This window comes from Dromiciops gliroides, chromosome 3, assembly GCF_019393635.1.
Source record: "Dromiciops gliroides isolate mDroGli1 chromosome 3, mDroGli1.pri, whole genome shotgun sequence".
In the NCBI taxonomy this organism is placed as follows: domain Eukaryota; kingdom Metazoa; phylum Chordata; class Mammalia; order Microbiotheria; family Microbiotheriidae; genus Dromiciops; species Dromiciops gliroides.
In genome coordinates this window covers 614,479,782-614,497,523 of record NC_057863.1, presented here as the reverse complement: position 1 = coordinate 614,497,523, position 17,742 = coordinate 614,479,782, and the positions used below count along the sequence as shown (strand labels likewise).

The 17,742-nt window shown below is 42.4% G+C and overlaps 1 protein-coding gene across 2 annotated transcripts in view; it reads right to left on the bottom strand.

Moving 5' to 3' along the window:
* The window catches only part of TMCO4 (transmembrane and coiled-coil domains 4), a 114,742-nt gene that overhangs the window by 37,866 nt on the left and 59,134 nt on the right, over positions 1–17,742 (bottom strand). For both annotated transcript variants that reach the window (XR_006355780.1, XM_043998194.1), the window contains exon 11: positions 16,539–16,623. Coding sequence is in view for 1 of the 2 variants with exons in the window: in XM_043998194.1 (XP_043854129.1) it covers positions 16,539–16,623 (85 nt within the window). In the remaining variant the exon portion in view is untranslated. The remainder of the gene's footprint in view (positions 1–16,538; positions 16,624–17,742) is intronic.

Here is a 17,742-nt window from a genome sequence, read left to right as displayed (position 1 = left end):
TGTTTTTGACAAGGGAGAGAGGATAGGTATGCTGCCTCCCCGCCTCCCCTGCCTAGGCCACATCTGGTTTGTGTTCCATTTTGGGCACCACATTTTAAAAGGCAGAGGGATGAGCTACAGAGTGCTTAAACGAGGGAGACTAAGAAGGAAGTCATGCTATATGAAGGAAGATCAGCTGAAAGAATTAGGGGTATCATGGCCTAAAGGAGAGAAGACAGCAGGAAAAACTTAATGCTGTCTTTTGATATTTGAGGGAGCAGACAGTCTATTGAGGGCCTATGAACAGAAGTTACAGAGAAGCAGTTTTTGGCTCAATATAAGTCTTTGCTTACTAAGAATGGCAGTGGCCCAACAGATGGAAGAGGATGACTTGTTAGGCAATTAGTTCCTTATCACTTGAAATGCTCCTGCATATGACTGATGACCACCAGCTGGGGATGACAAAGAGGGGACATTTGCATGAGATGTGTGACCCGGATCATTTGCAAGCTCCCTTTTAGCTCGAATGTTCTAGGCTTCTTTGCATACTGACCAAAAAGGAAACTGAACTACAGTCACATAATGTGCACAAATGACAGGGGGCTGAGAGAGTGTTGTAAAATTTCATCCCAAGGATTTTGAGCTGAAGTATTTAATTACAGTCAATCACTCAGTGCAGTCATCCAGATTCAAGACCTTGGAGTCATACTGGACTCTGCCTTTTCTCTCATTTGCCCTAGTCAACAGTTGCCAAGAACAGCTAGTCTCACTTCACAATATCTCTTTTTTCCATTCACGCAGCTACTAGCCTGGTTCCTGGGCAGCTAGGTGGTACAGTGGATAAAGCACTGCTGTCAGGAGTACCCGAGTTCAAATCTCACCTCAGACACTTACTAGCTGTGTGACCCTGGGCAAGTCACTTGACCTCAATTGCCTCAAACATCCAGGGCCATCTCCAATTGTCCTGATGTATATCTTGCCACTGGACCCAGATGGCTCTGAAGGAGAGAGTAAGGCTGGTGATTTTGCACAGCCTTCCCTTACTTAAATCAAATTCAGTGCAAATCATGACATCACCTTCATGTCATGGCCCGCTTCAAGAACAAAGGACCAACTGCAACAGCAACAGCAACAACAACAACAACAGCCAGGTTCCTCAACACCTCTCACTTGGATTGCTGCCAAACCTCTTCATTGGTCTCCCTGCCTCTAGTCTCTTCCAACTCCAATCCATTCTCCCAAATGAATATCCTCCAAACCAACTCCCTACCCCAAAATGGCTCCCTATTGTCTTTATGATAGAATACAAAAATCCTCAGACTGTCATTTAAAGCCCCCCACAATCTCGCTCCCCGCTACCTTTCTAGTTTTCATGTTAGTCCCTTTTCACACACTCTATTCCAGGCAAACTGGCCTTTTAACTGTTGTCTGAAAAAGAAATTTCATCTTCCTAACGTGGAAATATGTTTAACACAATTGTACGTGTATATCCTTTATCAGCTTGCTTGCCATCTTGGAGAGGAAGGAAGGAGAAACATTTGGAACTCAAAAGCTTATAAAAATGAATGGGGGGCAGCTAGGTGGCACAGTGGATAAAGCACCAGCCCTGGATTCAGGAGGACCTGAGTTCAAACCCAACCTCAGACACTTGACACTTACTAGCTGTGTGACCCTGAGCAAGTCACTTAACCCTCACTGCCCTGCAAACCCCTCACCTCAAACCAAACCAAACCAAACCAAACCAAATCAAACCAAAAAAACCCCAAATGGATGTTCAAAACTATCTTTACATGTAATTTGAAAAAATAAAATACCATTCACTAAATAAGAAAAAAAAAAGAAAAGAAATTCCATTGTCTCCCTTTGTGCCATTGTGGTTATCCATGCCTGGAATGCCCTCCCTCCTTCCCTCCACCTTGGAGGGTCCCTAGCTCTTTCTGAAACATATCTCGGATGCTACCTCCTACACAAGACCTTTCTTACTCTCCCCTCCCCCTACTTATTAGCACTCTCTCCCTCTTGATAGTATTTGATGTTACTTTGCATGTATTTGACATTTAATTACTTGCACACACATTTGCAGCTATCCTGTACCTCCCCATTGCCCTCCAATTCTTTGTAGACCACAGTATTCCATGCAGATGTGGAATACAGCAGACGCTGCCATAAATCGGCACTAATGGAATGTTGGTTTTTTAAAAATAGGGGCCTTTGTTTCCAGGAGAATCGTGGGGGGGTAATTAAAGAGCCTGTTGCAATCTCCTAAAGGTGATCTAGCCAGCTCACCTTCTCCTGTTCAATGCTGGGACCAATTCATCGCCCATCTTTCTGCTCTCCTAGATAAACACACACACACATGCACACGCAAGCACACGCGCACATGCACACGCACACGCCCCACAAATGGACAAGTGGTACAGTAGATTATCCTTCTAAATCCATGTCCTAATCTGGGCAACAGATGGCAGGCTCCAACACAGAACCAACAAGGAACTTTGAAGATGAGCAGGAGAAAAAGATATCAATAGGAAAATGCTCTTGTGGTAAGGGATGCCTGGTGGGTGGTCGGAATGCTCCAGTGGTAGCTTTGAGATGTCAGGAGAAAGCAAGGAAGGCATGTTTGAAGGCCATGAATGAGTGTGTTGCACCAGGTGGGTGGACATAGGTAGGTTGAGATCTGTAGCATTGGAGGGAACTTCCAAATCAATGAGATCACACATCCCTTAGAGCATGAGGGTTAAGTGACTTGCCCAAGGTCACACAGCTAGTAAGTGTCAAGTGTCTGAGGTCGGATTTGAACTCAGGTCCTCCTGAATCCAGGGCAGGTGCTTTATCCACTACAGCGCCACCTAGCTGCCCCCGCACCTAAGCATTTGGGAGCACATGGGTTGTGGCCCCTAGTTAGAAAGGAGACGCCTTGAGGGCAGGTGCTGTTTCACTTTTCTATCTTTGTATCCTCAGTGCCTAGCACTGTTCGATGCTCATGGCAGACACTGAATAAATATTTGTTGAATTGAACCGAATGACTTGGGTGAATGTTGGAAGTTCTTCCTGTTCTAGGGAGCTGTCATCTCTCTCCCTGACACTTTGACTCATTATTCTGCCATCTGGGGCCAGGCGGAAAAGGTTGGCTCATTCCCTACTGCCTACAAACATGCCCATTCTCCCTCATCCTGAAAAAAATCCTCACTTGATCCTTCCATCCTTGCCATCATCCTGTATCTCTTCTGTCCTTTGGAGTAAACTCCTCCAAAAGACCAGCTCCTTTCTCTGCTCTCAGCCTCTTCTTAAACCCTTGCAATCTGCTGTCCACCCACACTGCTCTCTCCAAAGTTACTAATGATCTCTTAGTTGCCAAATCCACTGGCTTTTTCTCCAACCTCACTCTCTGCGACCTCTCTCCAGCCTCTGACACTGTGGATCACTTTCTCCTCCTTGATACTCTCTTCTCTCTAGGTTTTCAGGACTTCCTTCTCTCCTGGTTCTCCCCCCACCTCTCTGACCTCTCCTTCTGTCTCCTTTGCTGGATGCTCTTCCAGATCAGGTCCTGTAACCATAGGTGTCCCTCAGGATTTGTCCTGGGCCCTCTGCTCTTCTCCCTCTATGCTACTTCACTTGGTGATCTCATCTGCTCCTGTGGATTTAATGACCACCTCTGTGTTCATGATTCCCAGATCCTGCCCCAACCTCTGGACTGATCTCCAATCTCCCATCTTCAAATGACTCTCAGATATCTCCAACTGGATGTCTGGAAGACTTCTTTTTTTTGGGTTAAGTGACTTGCCCAGGGTCACACAGCTAGTAAGTGTGTGTTAAGTGTCTGAGGCTGGATTTGAACTCAGGTACTCCTGACTCCAGGGCCGGTGCCCTATCCACTGTGCCATCTAGCTGCCCCTCCGGGAAACTTCTTAAACTCAATATGTCCAAAACAGAACTCATTATTTTCTCTCGCCAATCCTTCTCCCCCTCCTGCCTTCCCTATTATTGGAGAGAGCAACCCCATCCTCCCAGTCCCTCAGACTTACAACCTAGGTGTCATCCTGGATTCCTCACAATCTCTAACCATCCCTGTCCCCGCCCCCCTCCCACATCCAAGGCATTTCCAAGGCCTGTTGATTTCACCTCTACACCATCTCTTGAACATGCCCCCTTCTCTTCTCTGACACTGCCCCCTCCTCTATTGCTGACCTCATCACCTCACACCTGGATTATTACAATAGCTGCTGGTGGCGGGGCAGCTAGGTGGCGCAGTGGATAGAGCACCGGCCCTGGAGTCAGGAGTATCTGAGTTCAAATCCGGCCTCAGACACTTAATACTTACTAGCTGTGTGACCCTGGGCAAGTCACTTAACCCCAACTGCCTCACTAAAAAAACCCAAAAACCAAAAACCAAAACCAAAAACCAAAACCAATAGCTGCTGGTGGGTCTGCCTGCCTCTGGTCTCTCCCTGCTCCAATCCTTCCTCCATTCAGCCATCAAAGTGATTTTCCTTTCCTTTTCTTTTTCTTTTTTTTTTTTTTTGGTGAGGGAATTGGGTTAAGTGACTTGCCTAGGGTCACATAGCTAGTAAGTGTCAAGTATCTGAGGTTGGATTTGAACTCAGGTCCTCCTGAATCCAGGGCCAGTGCTCTATCCACTGTGCCACCTAGCTACCCCCAAAGTGATTTTCCTAAAGCACAGGTCTGACCAGATCACTCCCCTACTCAGTGAACTCCAGTGGCTCCCTATCACCTCAAGGATCAAATACAAAATGTTTTGTTTGGGAGTCAAAGGCCTTCATAACCCAGCCCCCTCCTACCTTTCCAGTCTTCTCACACCTTACTCTCTTTCATGTACTCTTTGATCCAATGACACTGGACTCCTGGATGTCCCAAGAACAAGACACTCCATTTCTTAACTATGGGCATTTTTTTCTGGCTGTCCTCCATGCCTGGAATGCTCTCTCCTCATCTCTGACTACTGATCTCCCTGGCTCTCTTTAAGCCTGAACTAACATCCTATCTTCTACATGAAGTCTTCCCAAACTCCTCTTAATTCCAATATCTCTTCTTTGTTAATTGTTGAGTCGTTTTCGGTTGTTTCTGACTCTTTATGACCATATTTGGGTGTTGTTTTTTTTTTTGGCAGAGACACTGGAGCAGTTTGCTATTTCCTTCTCCAGCTCACTTTATAGGTGAGGAAACTGAGGAAAACAGGGTGAAGTGACACAGAGCTAGTAAGTGTCTGAGGCTGGATTTGAACTCAGGAAGATGAGTCGTCCTGACTCTAGGCCCGATACTCTATCCACTGCACCACCATTTCCTATGTAGCCTGTCTACAGCTTTCTTCCTACATATTTGTTTGCATGTTGTCTCCCTCTTTATACAGTAAGCTCCTTGAGGGCAGGGATTGTCTTTTACCTCTTTTTGTTTTCCCAGCGCTTAGCACAGTGCCTGGCACATAGTAGGTGTTTATTAAGTGGTTTGTTTTTTTTTGTTTTGTTTTTGCAGGGCAATGAGGGTTAAGTGACTTGCCCAGGGTTACACAGCTAGTAAAGAATCAAGTGTCTGAGATCAAATTTGAACTCAGGTCCTCCTGAATCCAGAGCCGGTGCTCTATCCACTGCGCCACCTAGCTGCCCCCTTAATAAGTGTTTATTGATTGATTGCCACTACACTAGTGCAGGCCCTCATCACTTCATGCCTGGACTAGTATAATAGCCCTTTCCCATGTGGTGGCCCTTCAGATCATTAAAAGCAGTAATCATTTCTCTCCCTCTCCCAATTCTCCAGATGAAATATCACTCCCCTCCCCTTTCCTTCAACTTATCCTCATAGGACCATGGGAGATGGGCAGAGGGGTTTGGTGAGCAACATACTAATTCTCCTACCCCCTCCCTTCCAAGTAAGGCAAATTTTTCCATAAAAGGTATGGAAACCATTCTTGAGACTTGATTGGTTCAGAGAACAAAAGGCTCAGGCTGTCCAGATCATTTCCTGGTAGCCTGAATACAAAACAACAAGGAGATGCCTGCTACAGGCAGTCTCAGATGTTTGGCTGATGGACCACAATGGAAAACAGAGGCAGGGGTTCTTTGCTTGGCTGAATCAACTTAGGGAGTCCTCAAGGCAGATCCTTGGCTACATAAATCTCCTTCTGCTATCTGTTCAATGACCTGTGAGGATCTTACTTTGTTCTGATATCAAACAGAAACCACCAGGGGCCTGGCTTCAGTCAGGCCCGGCCCAGAATGGGGTGGGGGTGGGGGGGTGATGGAGGGGGGGAACTTCCAATTCCCATTTCATCCCATTTGGTCCCTGAGTTGTCATCGTTCATGTAAAAAATGCATTTCGATGAGAAAGGTTTTGGAGATATTATGAAATTATACAGGAGCCTGTTAGAAGGTGTCCACCACTCTAAGGATCAGTGAAAGCAAATACCTTCCAGTCCTCCATCTGCAAGACAGCTTTTTTCTATTTGCACCAACAGGACTTCACGGGAAATGCAGAGTGGTTTGGGGGGGCTATCTGAAGAGAGATCTATGAACCCACCTGGAGTCACTTAGGAAGCCCACCAGAAGGACTGAATTAAACTGATGCACTTTCAAACAGATCAAGGATGTTATTTATCCATTGCTGAGGGGAAGGCGTGGGCTCACATCCCGGCTGATGCAGCCACAGCCAGATGGGACTGCAGCTGGCTCTGATCAATGGGAAGGCACAGAAATCCCCAGGCATCCCTATCTCAGCAGAAGGGAGCCTTCCTCAAAGGATTCTGAGATCAAGGGCAAAGACGGAGGTGGAGGGAGGGAGGGAGGGGAACAAAGACGGGGCTCACCACCCACCTTTAGAAATGGGAAGCCAGAGAAAAGGATGGAGAGAAATTTGGATTCTATGACTCAGTTCTTCTCACCTGAGATTCATACTTTTGATGATGGCTGGATGACTGATACTGCGTGAGGTGCCCAGACATTGTTCTAGCCATGGGGTTGTTCCCATCTGGGGAGCTCAGCAGAGCAGTGACAAGACATTCTCATCAAGTCCAGGGCCCTGCACCCCAGATTGTCCTGGGCTGCCAAATGATTTATGTTCAGTCGCATAAATAGGTTACATGCCTCTTGTTTCTGGGACACAGTTCAGTAGAGTGCATGGAATAGTAAAGAAACCCAGCTCTGAGTCCTGGCTATGCCCCCAGCTAAGAGTGTGTTTGTGGGAAAGCCTGAGCCTCAGTTTCTGCATTTCTAAAATGCGGATTGGGGCAGCTAGATAGCACAGTGGATGGAGCACCGGCCTTGGATTCAGGAGTACCTGAGTTCAAATCCAGCCTCAGACACTTAACACTTACTAGCTGTGTGACCCTGGGCAAGTCACTTAACCCCAATTGCCTTACTTAAAAAAGAAAAAAAAAAGAAAATGCGGATCAATAAAACCTGCACACCCAGTTGCCCAAGGACAATGTGGGAAGAGCTCTTAGTAAACCTTAAATACTTAAGAAACACAAGCTATGGAAGAGTCTATTTCTTCTTGTGCCTAACAACGAAAGCTGTCCAACTGTGGAATCAATCCACCTTCCAACAACCTGCCCAAGGGTCCATGCAACCACGTCATCCCCCTACTTAATAATCTCTGGCGGCTCCTATTACCTCTAGGATAAACTATTGACATCTTTGTTTGGGTTTGGAAGCCCCTCGTGAACTGGCCCCTGTCTGTCTTAACAGACTCAGAAAGGTTTAATAGCATAATGCTGCATTAAGACTTTTGGAACTTGCTGTCCATCACTCCTCTTCCTGTCCACTGGGGTCTGGCTAGACTGGCCTTCCCTCTCTGTTCCTCATCCACAGCACTGTGATGAAATAATGGGATTTTGCAGATACTCAAAGACCCACCTGGAGATTAATCTAGACTGATTGAATCAAGTGAGAGTGATTGACTGCTGATTAGCCTACTTCAAGTTAACTGGATTGTAATCACACCTGGCTAGCCCTTAAGAGGGTATTGTTCTCAGAAGCTAGACTGTGAACTCAACTTGAGAACACCTTCAAAGCCAATGGATTTGGATGACACCAACCAATCAGCTTGAAGCAGTGTGTAAAGACCGCCTCTGTTCCAGACCTATAAAAAACTTCCACAATCAGCTTGCTAGAGTTCCTGATTAAAGCAGGCTCGTGGAGGAGGACTCCAACCAGGCTGGAACTCTAGGCTAGGTAGGACTTTTTTTTTTTTCTTCTGAACTCCTTGTGAATACCTGTATGCTTTAATAAATGTTTAATGCCCAAAGTCTGGTGCTGAAGCTTCTAATCTAAGGTGACCACAATTTAGATTTTAAACATCACAGCACTCTGTTCCCATCCAGGGCCCGCTTCTCTCTCCCACTCTACTTGGAGATCACATCAGCTCACAAGCGTTTAACTATTATTTCCATGCAGGTGATTCTCAGGTTTTTATACACACACCTGTGTATATGTATGTGTATATTATGTATACACACATATAAAATCTCTTTAAAATCGATAATATAATGTAAACCCATAATAATATGTGTATATATTCATATATATGAATGTATGTATCTGCAGACACATGTAATATATACAAAATAAATACCAGATTTATGTATATTATATATGTATACACATTATATATAAACAATATAAAATATATCTGGTATTTATTTTATATATATTATATATATAACTTGTATTTATTTTGTATATATTTGTACATATTATTTTGTTTATATTTGTATGTTTTACCAGTTATATAAATACATGTATATAAAACTGGTATTTTATATTACATGTGTCTGCAGATATATACATTCACATATATATAAACACACACATATATATATACACACACCCTCTATATCTTTATCTATCTACATCTATATCTATCTAGATTGATAGACAGAGATATGGAAGTGGATGGATGGATGGATAGATAAATGTACATAGATAGATGTTTTTTCCTCTATAGAGGAAAATTTACACTCTATAGAGTGTAAATTTCTTGAGAGAAGGGATTACTCATTTTTTGTCTCTGTACCTAGTGCCTAGCAAAGTGCCTGCCACATAATAAGCCCTTAAGAGATGAATGTTGATCGACTGATTGATGGTTGCCTTGGAAGGCGGTTATTTCCATAACCCCCAATAATAAGCATTACTCTGGAAAGTTTGTCATTTACAACTAACCTGGAAAGGCGAGTGTGTAATGCCTAGAATTAACTCTGCAGGGTGAACAAAGGCTTCAGAGGTATAATGGTCCAATGAGTAACATGCAATTTATGTTAATTGCCTGTAATCACCTGAATTAAGAACTGGGTCTATTAGTAAAACAGCAGCACAGAAGGTCATGCAGAAATTGGCTGGTGGTTTCTGCCTAGCTTGCGGAGAGGGGATTGAATGATTATGGAAACAGCAGATAGTGTTTCATGAATGTATTTCACTGGCTCCTCTAAAGGGACGGTTTGTGAGACTGTGTAGAGAGGCTTCAGAGGATGTTTATTTAAAAAAAAAAAGATAAACTTTTAACAAGCACATGGACGAATGCTCCAGATCACTAATAGTAAGAGAAATACACATTAAAACAATCTTAGGGAGGGGCAGCTAGGTGGCGAGGAGGATAAAGCACCAGCCCTAGAGTCAGGAGGACCTGAGTTCAAATATAGCCTCAGACACTTAACACTTACTAGCTATGTGACCCTAGGCAAGTCACTTAACCCCAATTGCCTCACCAAAAACAAACAAAAAAAATACATATTAAAAAAAAAACAATCTTAGGGTTCATCTGGCATCCAGAAAATTGACAAAGATAACAAAAAGATGGGAAGAGTCAATGTTTGAGGGGATGTTGGAAGATGGGAACACTGCAGTATTACTGTGCCAAAAGAAATGATGTAGTCAGGTGATGAATACAGAGAAGTATAGGAAGATCTATAAGAACTGATGAAGAGGAAAGTAAGTAGAACCAAGAAAACAATATAGCCTATGACAACGACAGTGTAAATGGAAAGAACCACCACACAGAAACAAATTAAAAGTGAATGTTGTTGGGGCAGCTAGGTGGTACAGTGGATAGAGCACTGGCCCTGGATTCAGGAGGACCTGAGTTCAAATCCGGCCTCAGACACTTAACAATTACTAGCTGTGTGACCCTGGGCAAGTCACTTAACCCCAATTGCCTCACCAAAAAAAAAAAAAAAAGTGAATGTTGTCTTTCAGCATATTAATCATTTATGTTGATTTTTCTTTTTTTCTTTTTTTAATCTTAAAAATCTTGTTATATGGGATTATTCTCTGGAATGAGGAGTGATACCGACTAGAAGAAACTAAAGGACATCAATAAAAATGTTTTAAACAAAACCCCTTTCAGCAAGAAGTGAATATCATCAGATCACTGGTCATAGGCCAAGAACTGGAAGAGATCTAAGATCTAGTCTAATCTCCTCATTTTATAGAGAAGGAAACCGATGACCCGAGAAGTTAAGCAATCTCTCCACTTCTAGAACAATGGTGTCAAACTCAAGGAGAAAAGGACCCCTGTGGGCCAAATCCTGACTCAGAAAACCACAAATTAACGTTATCCATGTCGTGCTGTAGTTTTATTTATTTTGTTAGACATTTCCCAGTGACATTTTAACCTGGATCTGGCTGGGGAGTTTCATGGGCCTCCCAGAGCCACGCTGACATGAGTGTGACACTTCTGGTCTAGAAAGAAGTAACAGAGATGTGATTCAAACCCATCTGATCCCAAATCCAGAGGTTTTCTCAATGTAACACATTCCCTCTTGGATGATGCCCCCAATCACTCTGGCAGGAAGCATTTTTAGGATTAAAATACAGCAAAATGTAGCATGGTGTAGAGGACAGGGAGGTAGTTTCAGAGTTCAAGTCCTGGGTTCTGACATATTCTGGGCAAATCACTTAACCTCTTAGTGTTTCCCTCTAATCAACTAACTAACTAGCATTTATTTAGTGCTAGGCACTAGAGATATAAAGACAAAAACAAAATAGACCATTGCCCCAAAGGAGCTCATATTCTGAGGGGGAAACATTCTCTACATATGCAGATATATTCAAAATACAGGTAATAGGGAGCTACTGGAGTTTATTGAGTAGGAGAGTGACACATCAGGCCTGAGCTTCAGGAAAATCACCGTGGCAGTTGTTTGGAAGCTGGATTGCAGTGGGGGATAGACTTAAGGCAGGGAAACCAATTAGGGGATTGTTGTTAAAGTCTGGGCGAGAGGCGATGAGGGTTTGCACCAGGGTGGGGGCTGTATGAATGGAGAAAGGCAAATGGGTATGGGAGATGTCAAGGAGACAGAAATATCACAAGGTGACGGTGAGCAGATACTCGGAATGACAGAGTGGGGAGCTGAGGACAGGTCACTGCAAAGATGGCAGTGTTGTTGACAGCTACAGGGAAGTTTGGAAAAGCTATAGCTTTGGGGGGGAAGATGATGATTCTGTTTTGACTCATTTGAGATGCTTACGGGATACCCGGGTCAAGATGTCCAAGGAGGCAACTGGTGACTGGAGACTGGAGCTCAGGCGAGGGACAAGGCTGGATCTCTAGATCTGGGGGGTCATCTGCATAGAGATGATAATTAAATACGTAAAAGCTGATGAAGTCACCAAGTGAGAGATTATGGGAAAAATAGAGAGTCTAGGACAGAGCCCTGAGGGACACCCAAGGTTACTGGGGGTGGGGGGGGGAACCCTGGATGAAGATCCAGCAGAGGAGACAGAGAAGCAGTCAGAGAGGTAGGAGGAAAAAGACCATTAAGTTATAGAAGAGTAGGGGCAGCTAGATGGCACAGTGGATAGAGCACCGGCCCTGGAGTCAGGAGTACCTGAGTTCAAATCCGGCCTCAGACACTTAACACTTACTAGCTGTGTGACCCTGGGCAAGTCACTTAACCCCAATTGCCTCACTAAAAAAAAAAAAAAAAAGTTATAGAAGAGTTGCTATTCTGTGTTAGCGGAGGGACTTTCCTCCTGAGGGAGTTCTATACACCAATGAAATCAGGGTATTAGAGAAAAAAAAGTAGGAAGGCCAGATGGCTGCTGTAATGGAAGGAGTTTTGGATAAGGACTTGGAAAGTCTAGGTTCTTCTCCCACATTTCTTCCGTTAGATAGATGGATGACATTGGGCAAGTATTTTTCCCTCTCTGAGCCTTCATTTCCTCCTCTGTAAAATAGGGCAGCTAAGTGGCGCCATAGTGCATAGCGTGCTGGGCCTGGAGTCAGGAAGACTTGTCTTCCTGAGTTCAAATCTGACCTTAGAGAGTTACTAACTGTGTGACCTTGGGCAAGTCATTTAACCCTGTTTGTCTTAGTTTCGTCATCTGTGAAATGGGGATAATCATAGCACCTGCCTCCCAGGGTTGTTGTGAGGATCAAATTAGACATTTGTAAGGCATCTTGCAAACTTTAAGGCACTACATAAATGTCAGCTATTAGCTCTCCTAGTCTCAGTTTCCTCATTTGAAAAATGGCGATATTAGTACTTGTGCCCTCAGAGCTTTAATATGGACACTGAAAGATATAATGCTCATAAAGCATTTTACAAAGCTCAAAGTGCTGTGTAATTTAGGGGTGTGCCGATCAAACTATCAAAAAATTTTACAGATCTAGAAAAAATATTAATAAAATTCATCCGGAAGACCGAAAGCTCAAAGCTATCAGGGGAATCAATGAAAACAATGTGAAAGAAGGTGGTCTAGCAGCACCAGATCTCAAAATGTATTATCAGGCAGTGATTATCAAAACAACCTGGTACTGGCTAAGAAATAAAGGGGTGGATCAGTGGAATAGAATAGCTACAAACTACAATATAGTAAATGGTTATAATAATGTAGTATATGATAAAACAAAGATGTAAACTTTTGAAACAAAAACTCATTATTTGACAAAACTGATGGGAAAACTGGAAAAGAGTATGCCAGAAACTGGGTATAGACCAACATCTCACACTGTATACTAAAATAAAGTCATAAAGGGGGATACCATAAGCAAATTAAGAAAGCATGGGATGGTTTATCTGTCAGATTTATGGACAGAGGAATAATTTAGGATCAAAGAAGATACAGAGTAATACAAAATGTAAAATATATCAGTTTGATTATATAAAATTAAAAAGTTTTTGCACAAACAAAACTAATGTAACCAAAATTATAAGGGAAGCAAAAAACTGGGAAAGAAGGTTTGAAACAAGTTTCTCTGATAAAGACTTTATATCTCAAATATATAGAGAACTGAGTCATTCCCCAATTGATAAATGGTCAAAGGATATGAACAGGCAGAAATCAAATCACATGAAAAAATGTTCTAGATCACTACTCATCAAAGAGATGCAAATTAAAACAACTCTGAGGTATCACCTCACAGCTAATGGCTAATGTGACAAAAAAGGAAAATACTGGATGTTGGAGAGGATGTAGGAAAACTGGGACACTAATCCACTGCTGGTAGAGTTGTGAAAAGATCCAACCATTTTGGAGAGCAATTTGGAACTATGCTTAAAGGGAACTGGGCATACCCTTTTATCCAGCAATACCACTGTTAGGTTTAAATCCTCCAAAAGAAAAAAAAGACCTATTTGTACAAAAATATTTCTAGCAGCTCTTTTTGTGCTGGTTAAGAATTGGAAATCAAAGGAATGCCCATCAAATGGGGAACGGCTAAACAAGCTGTGGCATATGATGGTGATGAAATATTATTGATCTATAAGAAATGGCAAGCAGGATGATTTCAGAAAGGCCTGGAAAGACTTGTATGAACCGATATATAACGAAGTGACCAGAACCAGGAGAACATTGTGCAGTGACAATATTGTTTGATGATGAACTGTGAATGACTTAACTATTCTCTGCAATACAATGATCCAAGACAATCCCAAAGGACTAATGATGAAGCATAATATCCACCTCCAAAGAAAGAAGTGAACACTGACTGAAGCATGCTATTTTTTACTTTCTTTCATTTTTTTTTCTTTTATTCAAGTTTTCTTATACAAAATGCTTAATATGGTAATGTTTTACGTAATTGCACATATATAACCTATATCTGATTGCTTACTGCCTTGGGGAGGCAGGGAAGGAGGGATAAAATTTGGAACTCAAAACTTTAAAAATGTTATTAAAATGCTGTATAAATATGAGCTATTAATAGTTGGCATTTATAATAATTAGGAGAATTGATCCAAATGTATAAGAACTAGAGCCTTTCCTTAGGTGATAAGTGGTTAAAGGGTGGGGAACAGGAAGTTTTCAAAGGAAGACTATCAATAACAATTTGGGGAGGGATGCAAGGAATCATGAATAATTAAAGCTGTGCTCTGATTATTCATTAAAACAACTCTGAAGCTTCGCTTCACCCACCCATTAGAGTGGCAAAGATGGCAAAAAAAGGAAAATGAAAATTGCTAGAAGGGACGTGAGAGGAGGATGGGCGCACTAATACACCATTGGTGGAGCTGGGAATTGGTCTGGCTATTCTAGAAAACAATTTGTAACTGGCCCAAAATTCACTCAACTGTACATACTCTTTCCCCCAAATATATGGGGAAATGACCAATATCTGTAGAATTTTTTAGCAGCCTTTTATGTTTGTATTAGTCTTTGAAAGCCCACGCAGCCTTGGGCAAGACAGTGATTCATCATGACTTCAGAAGACTGACAATGAAAATTCTACCCACGTATTGGCAGGAAAGTGAAGGTGGAGAATGAGACATGCATTTTCAGATAGGCATGGACAAAAGTATAATTTGCTTTGCGTGATTCTAGTTATTGGTTATAAGGGAGGGAAGATAAGTAGCACAGTACATACCATACTGGAATTGGAATCAGGAAGAACCAAGTTTGAATCCTGCCTCAGACACTTATTAGCTGTGTGACCTTGGGCAAGTCACTTAGCTTCTCTTGGCCTCAGTTTTCTCATTTGTAAAATGGGGATAATAATAGCACCTACCTTCTAGAATAGTTATGGGGATAAAATGGGATAACACATGTAAAGGCATATTTAATAAATGCTTATTAATTATTTGCATTAATTAATTAAGGCATTATTTGACAAATAACATAAATGGCAACTATTATTTTATTTGGATGGAGGTATGAGTTAGTGGGATTTGAAAGAGATATGAAAAATGATTAAAAGAACACCAATAAGGGGAAAGCTAGGTGGTGCAGTGGATAGAGCACCGGCCCTGGATTCAGGAGGACCTGAGTTCAAATCTGGCCTCAGACACTTGACACTTACTAGCTGTGTGACCCTAGGCAAGTCACTTAACCTTCACTGCCTTGCAAAACAAAACAAAACAAAACACCAATAAGATATTTACAGAAGAAAACAAAAAGTTTTCTGAAGGGGGCACAAGCAGTCATTTTGTTATTACTGTGTGAAATTTAATATATAATTTTTAAAAACCCACGTAACTAAGGTTTATAGTTTCATATACAATCCTCTCATTTTGCTTCTCTCCATATATTTAAATGCTTCTTTTGATTGATGATGATTAAATTCCTAATTATAAAAATATTACTTTAAGAGGGAGGTGACATGGGAAGCATTAGCTGCTGGTGGATAAATCCTTCAATATCAGTATCACACTGTAAGATACCCCATGCTTTCATTCCCCAGGGTGCCCTATACCCTAAAACCAGGATGGAACTCAGAGCATAAGTTCTCAAAGGGGATTCATCTGTACTCCCATTGGCTGCCATTATTTACTTGCTTCACCACTCACGTGTCATGTTAGATGCTCATCACTGAGCAATCTTTCCAGGCTCTTAGTCCAAATCTCTAAGGCATCATGATTCATATTCCTTTTTGGGTGTATTCTGCATCCTGGCTCTAAAGTGACAAAGGAACTGGTTGTAGACTATATGTAGACACCAGGGGGAAACAGAGGCATGCCACATAAGCACGTGACTGTATTCCCAAGGTGATCAGCAGCCAGGGCCATCTTGAACAAAAGACCACATTAAACCAACATAATGGCTGCTGCAAGTTTCTTGAAGCCTTACCAACTATTTATTCCAACACTGTTTCATATACTTTGCTGTTAATCTCACAAAAAAAGGCCAAGTATATGCCAGCACTTCATGCATGATAAATCTAATTCTTCTGCGATTTGGGTACACATGAGGCTTTTGAAGTTCACCTTTGATCCGCAGCCCCAGTTGTCTTCCTTCACCCCAATTTCTAATACCACAAGAGTCACCATTCACAGCATCTACAACTTTGGGAGAGTATGTGAAGTCATAATTCTACCCAATGAGATTTGGTAGCTCCAACTCTACTCAGAAGAGTTATGCCCTTATCAATCTCCATTGGAACCCCTAGCTTTCAAGAACTGGAGATGCCACTCTAAAATTCCAACTCAAATTGGTGTGGCAACTCGGTGTGCATGCTGAAAGGTTGCCAGCCCTGCCGAAATGTAATTAACAGAGTGCAAGTCTCCCTTTTCTCCTTATGTGGGTCCTGCTGTGCCGGCAAAGAAGAGAGCCCCATTCTGGACTGTTTGGGGGTGGCTTTGGTTCTCATCTGTTTGCATTCAGCTGAATGAGACTCACCTTCCTCCTGAGCCATCTCTTGCAAACAGAAATAAATGACTCTTGCTCCCAGGCTGAAGCCGATCAAAGTGACGGGTCGTCTACCCTGGGAAGGAACAGACAAAGATCGTGGATTAGAATATAATCAAAGAATATTAGATCTGATAGAGAGTTTAGAATACAGACTTTGGAATCCTGAAGAGACTTTAGAACTTGGAACATCAGAGTTAGAAGGAATCACTTAGAACACAGAATCTTAGATCTGGAAGATGTTTTAGAACATAGAATGCCTGAGCTGGAAGGGCTCTTAGAATATTATTTCCAACCTATTTTTAAACCATATTTTCATATTTCTCCCCTTCACTATGGGGTATTCCAGTCAAATTGGACCACCTCTTGTCTCCTAAATATGTCCCGCATTCTCCTGTTTATCACCTGCCCTACAGGTGAATGTCTTCCCCTCCTGAAAACTCTACCTTTTGATTTCCTACTCATTCTTCAAGGCCAAGCTGAAATGTCATCTTCTCCATGGGGCCCTCCTTGGTGCCCCCTCTGCCAACTCCTGAAAGTACCATCTCTCTACCTTAAACTCCAATCCTTGTACCACCTTGTAGGCCTCTCCTCACTCCTCATTCTTTAATTTCTATTCCTGAATTTGTGTTTGATCTCTCCTTCTGGATAGTAAAGACTTTGTATTCCCTCCCCATTCTCAAAACTTGCTACTGAAAACCCAGTAATCTGAATATAGTAGATGTTTAACTGGGATACTGCAGCTAAACGCTTTGCAACTCACCTATTATTATTAAAAATGGTTGATTGGGGGGGGGGAGCTAGGTGGCGCAGTAGATAAAGCACTGGCCCTGGATTCAGGAGTACCTGAGTTCAAATTCAGCCTCAGACACTTTACACTTACTGTGTGACCCTGGGAGAGTCATTTAACCCTCATTGCCCCACCAAAAAAAAAAAAAAAAGGTTGATGAATGAATGAAATATATCATAGAATTCTAGCATTGGAAGAGCCATCTAGTCCAACCCAAAAGGAAATGTACTATACCATACCCCAATCAACGATCACCCAACCTTTACCTAAAGACCTGCACTGAGGCACAAATCATCATGTCTCCAGGAAGGCCATTCCACTTCTGGATTATTCCAATTGCTAAGAAGTTTTCCCTAACATACCTAAATCTCTGTAACTCCTACCCACTGCAGCTGGTTTTGCCCT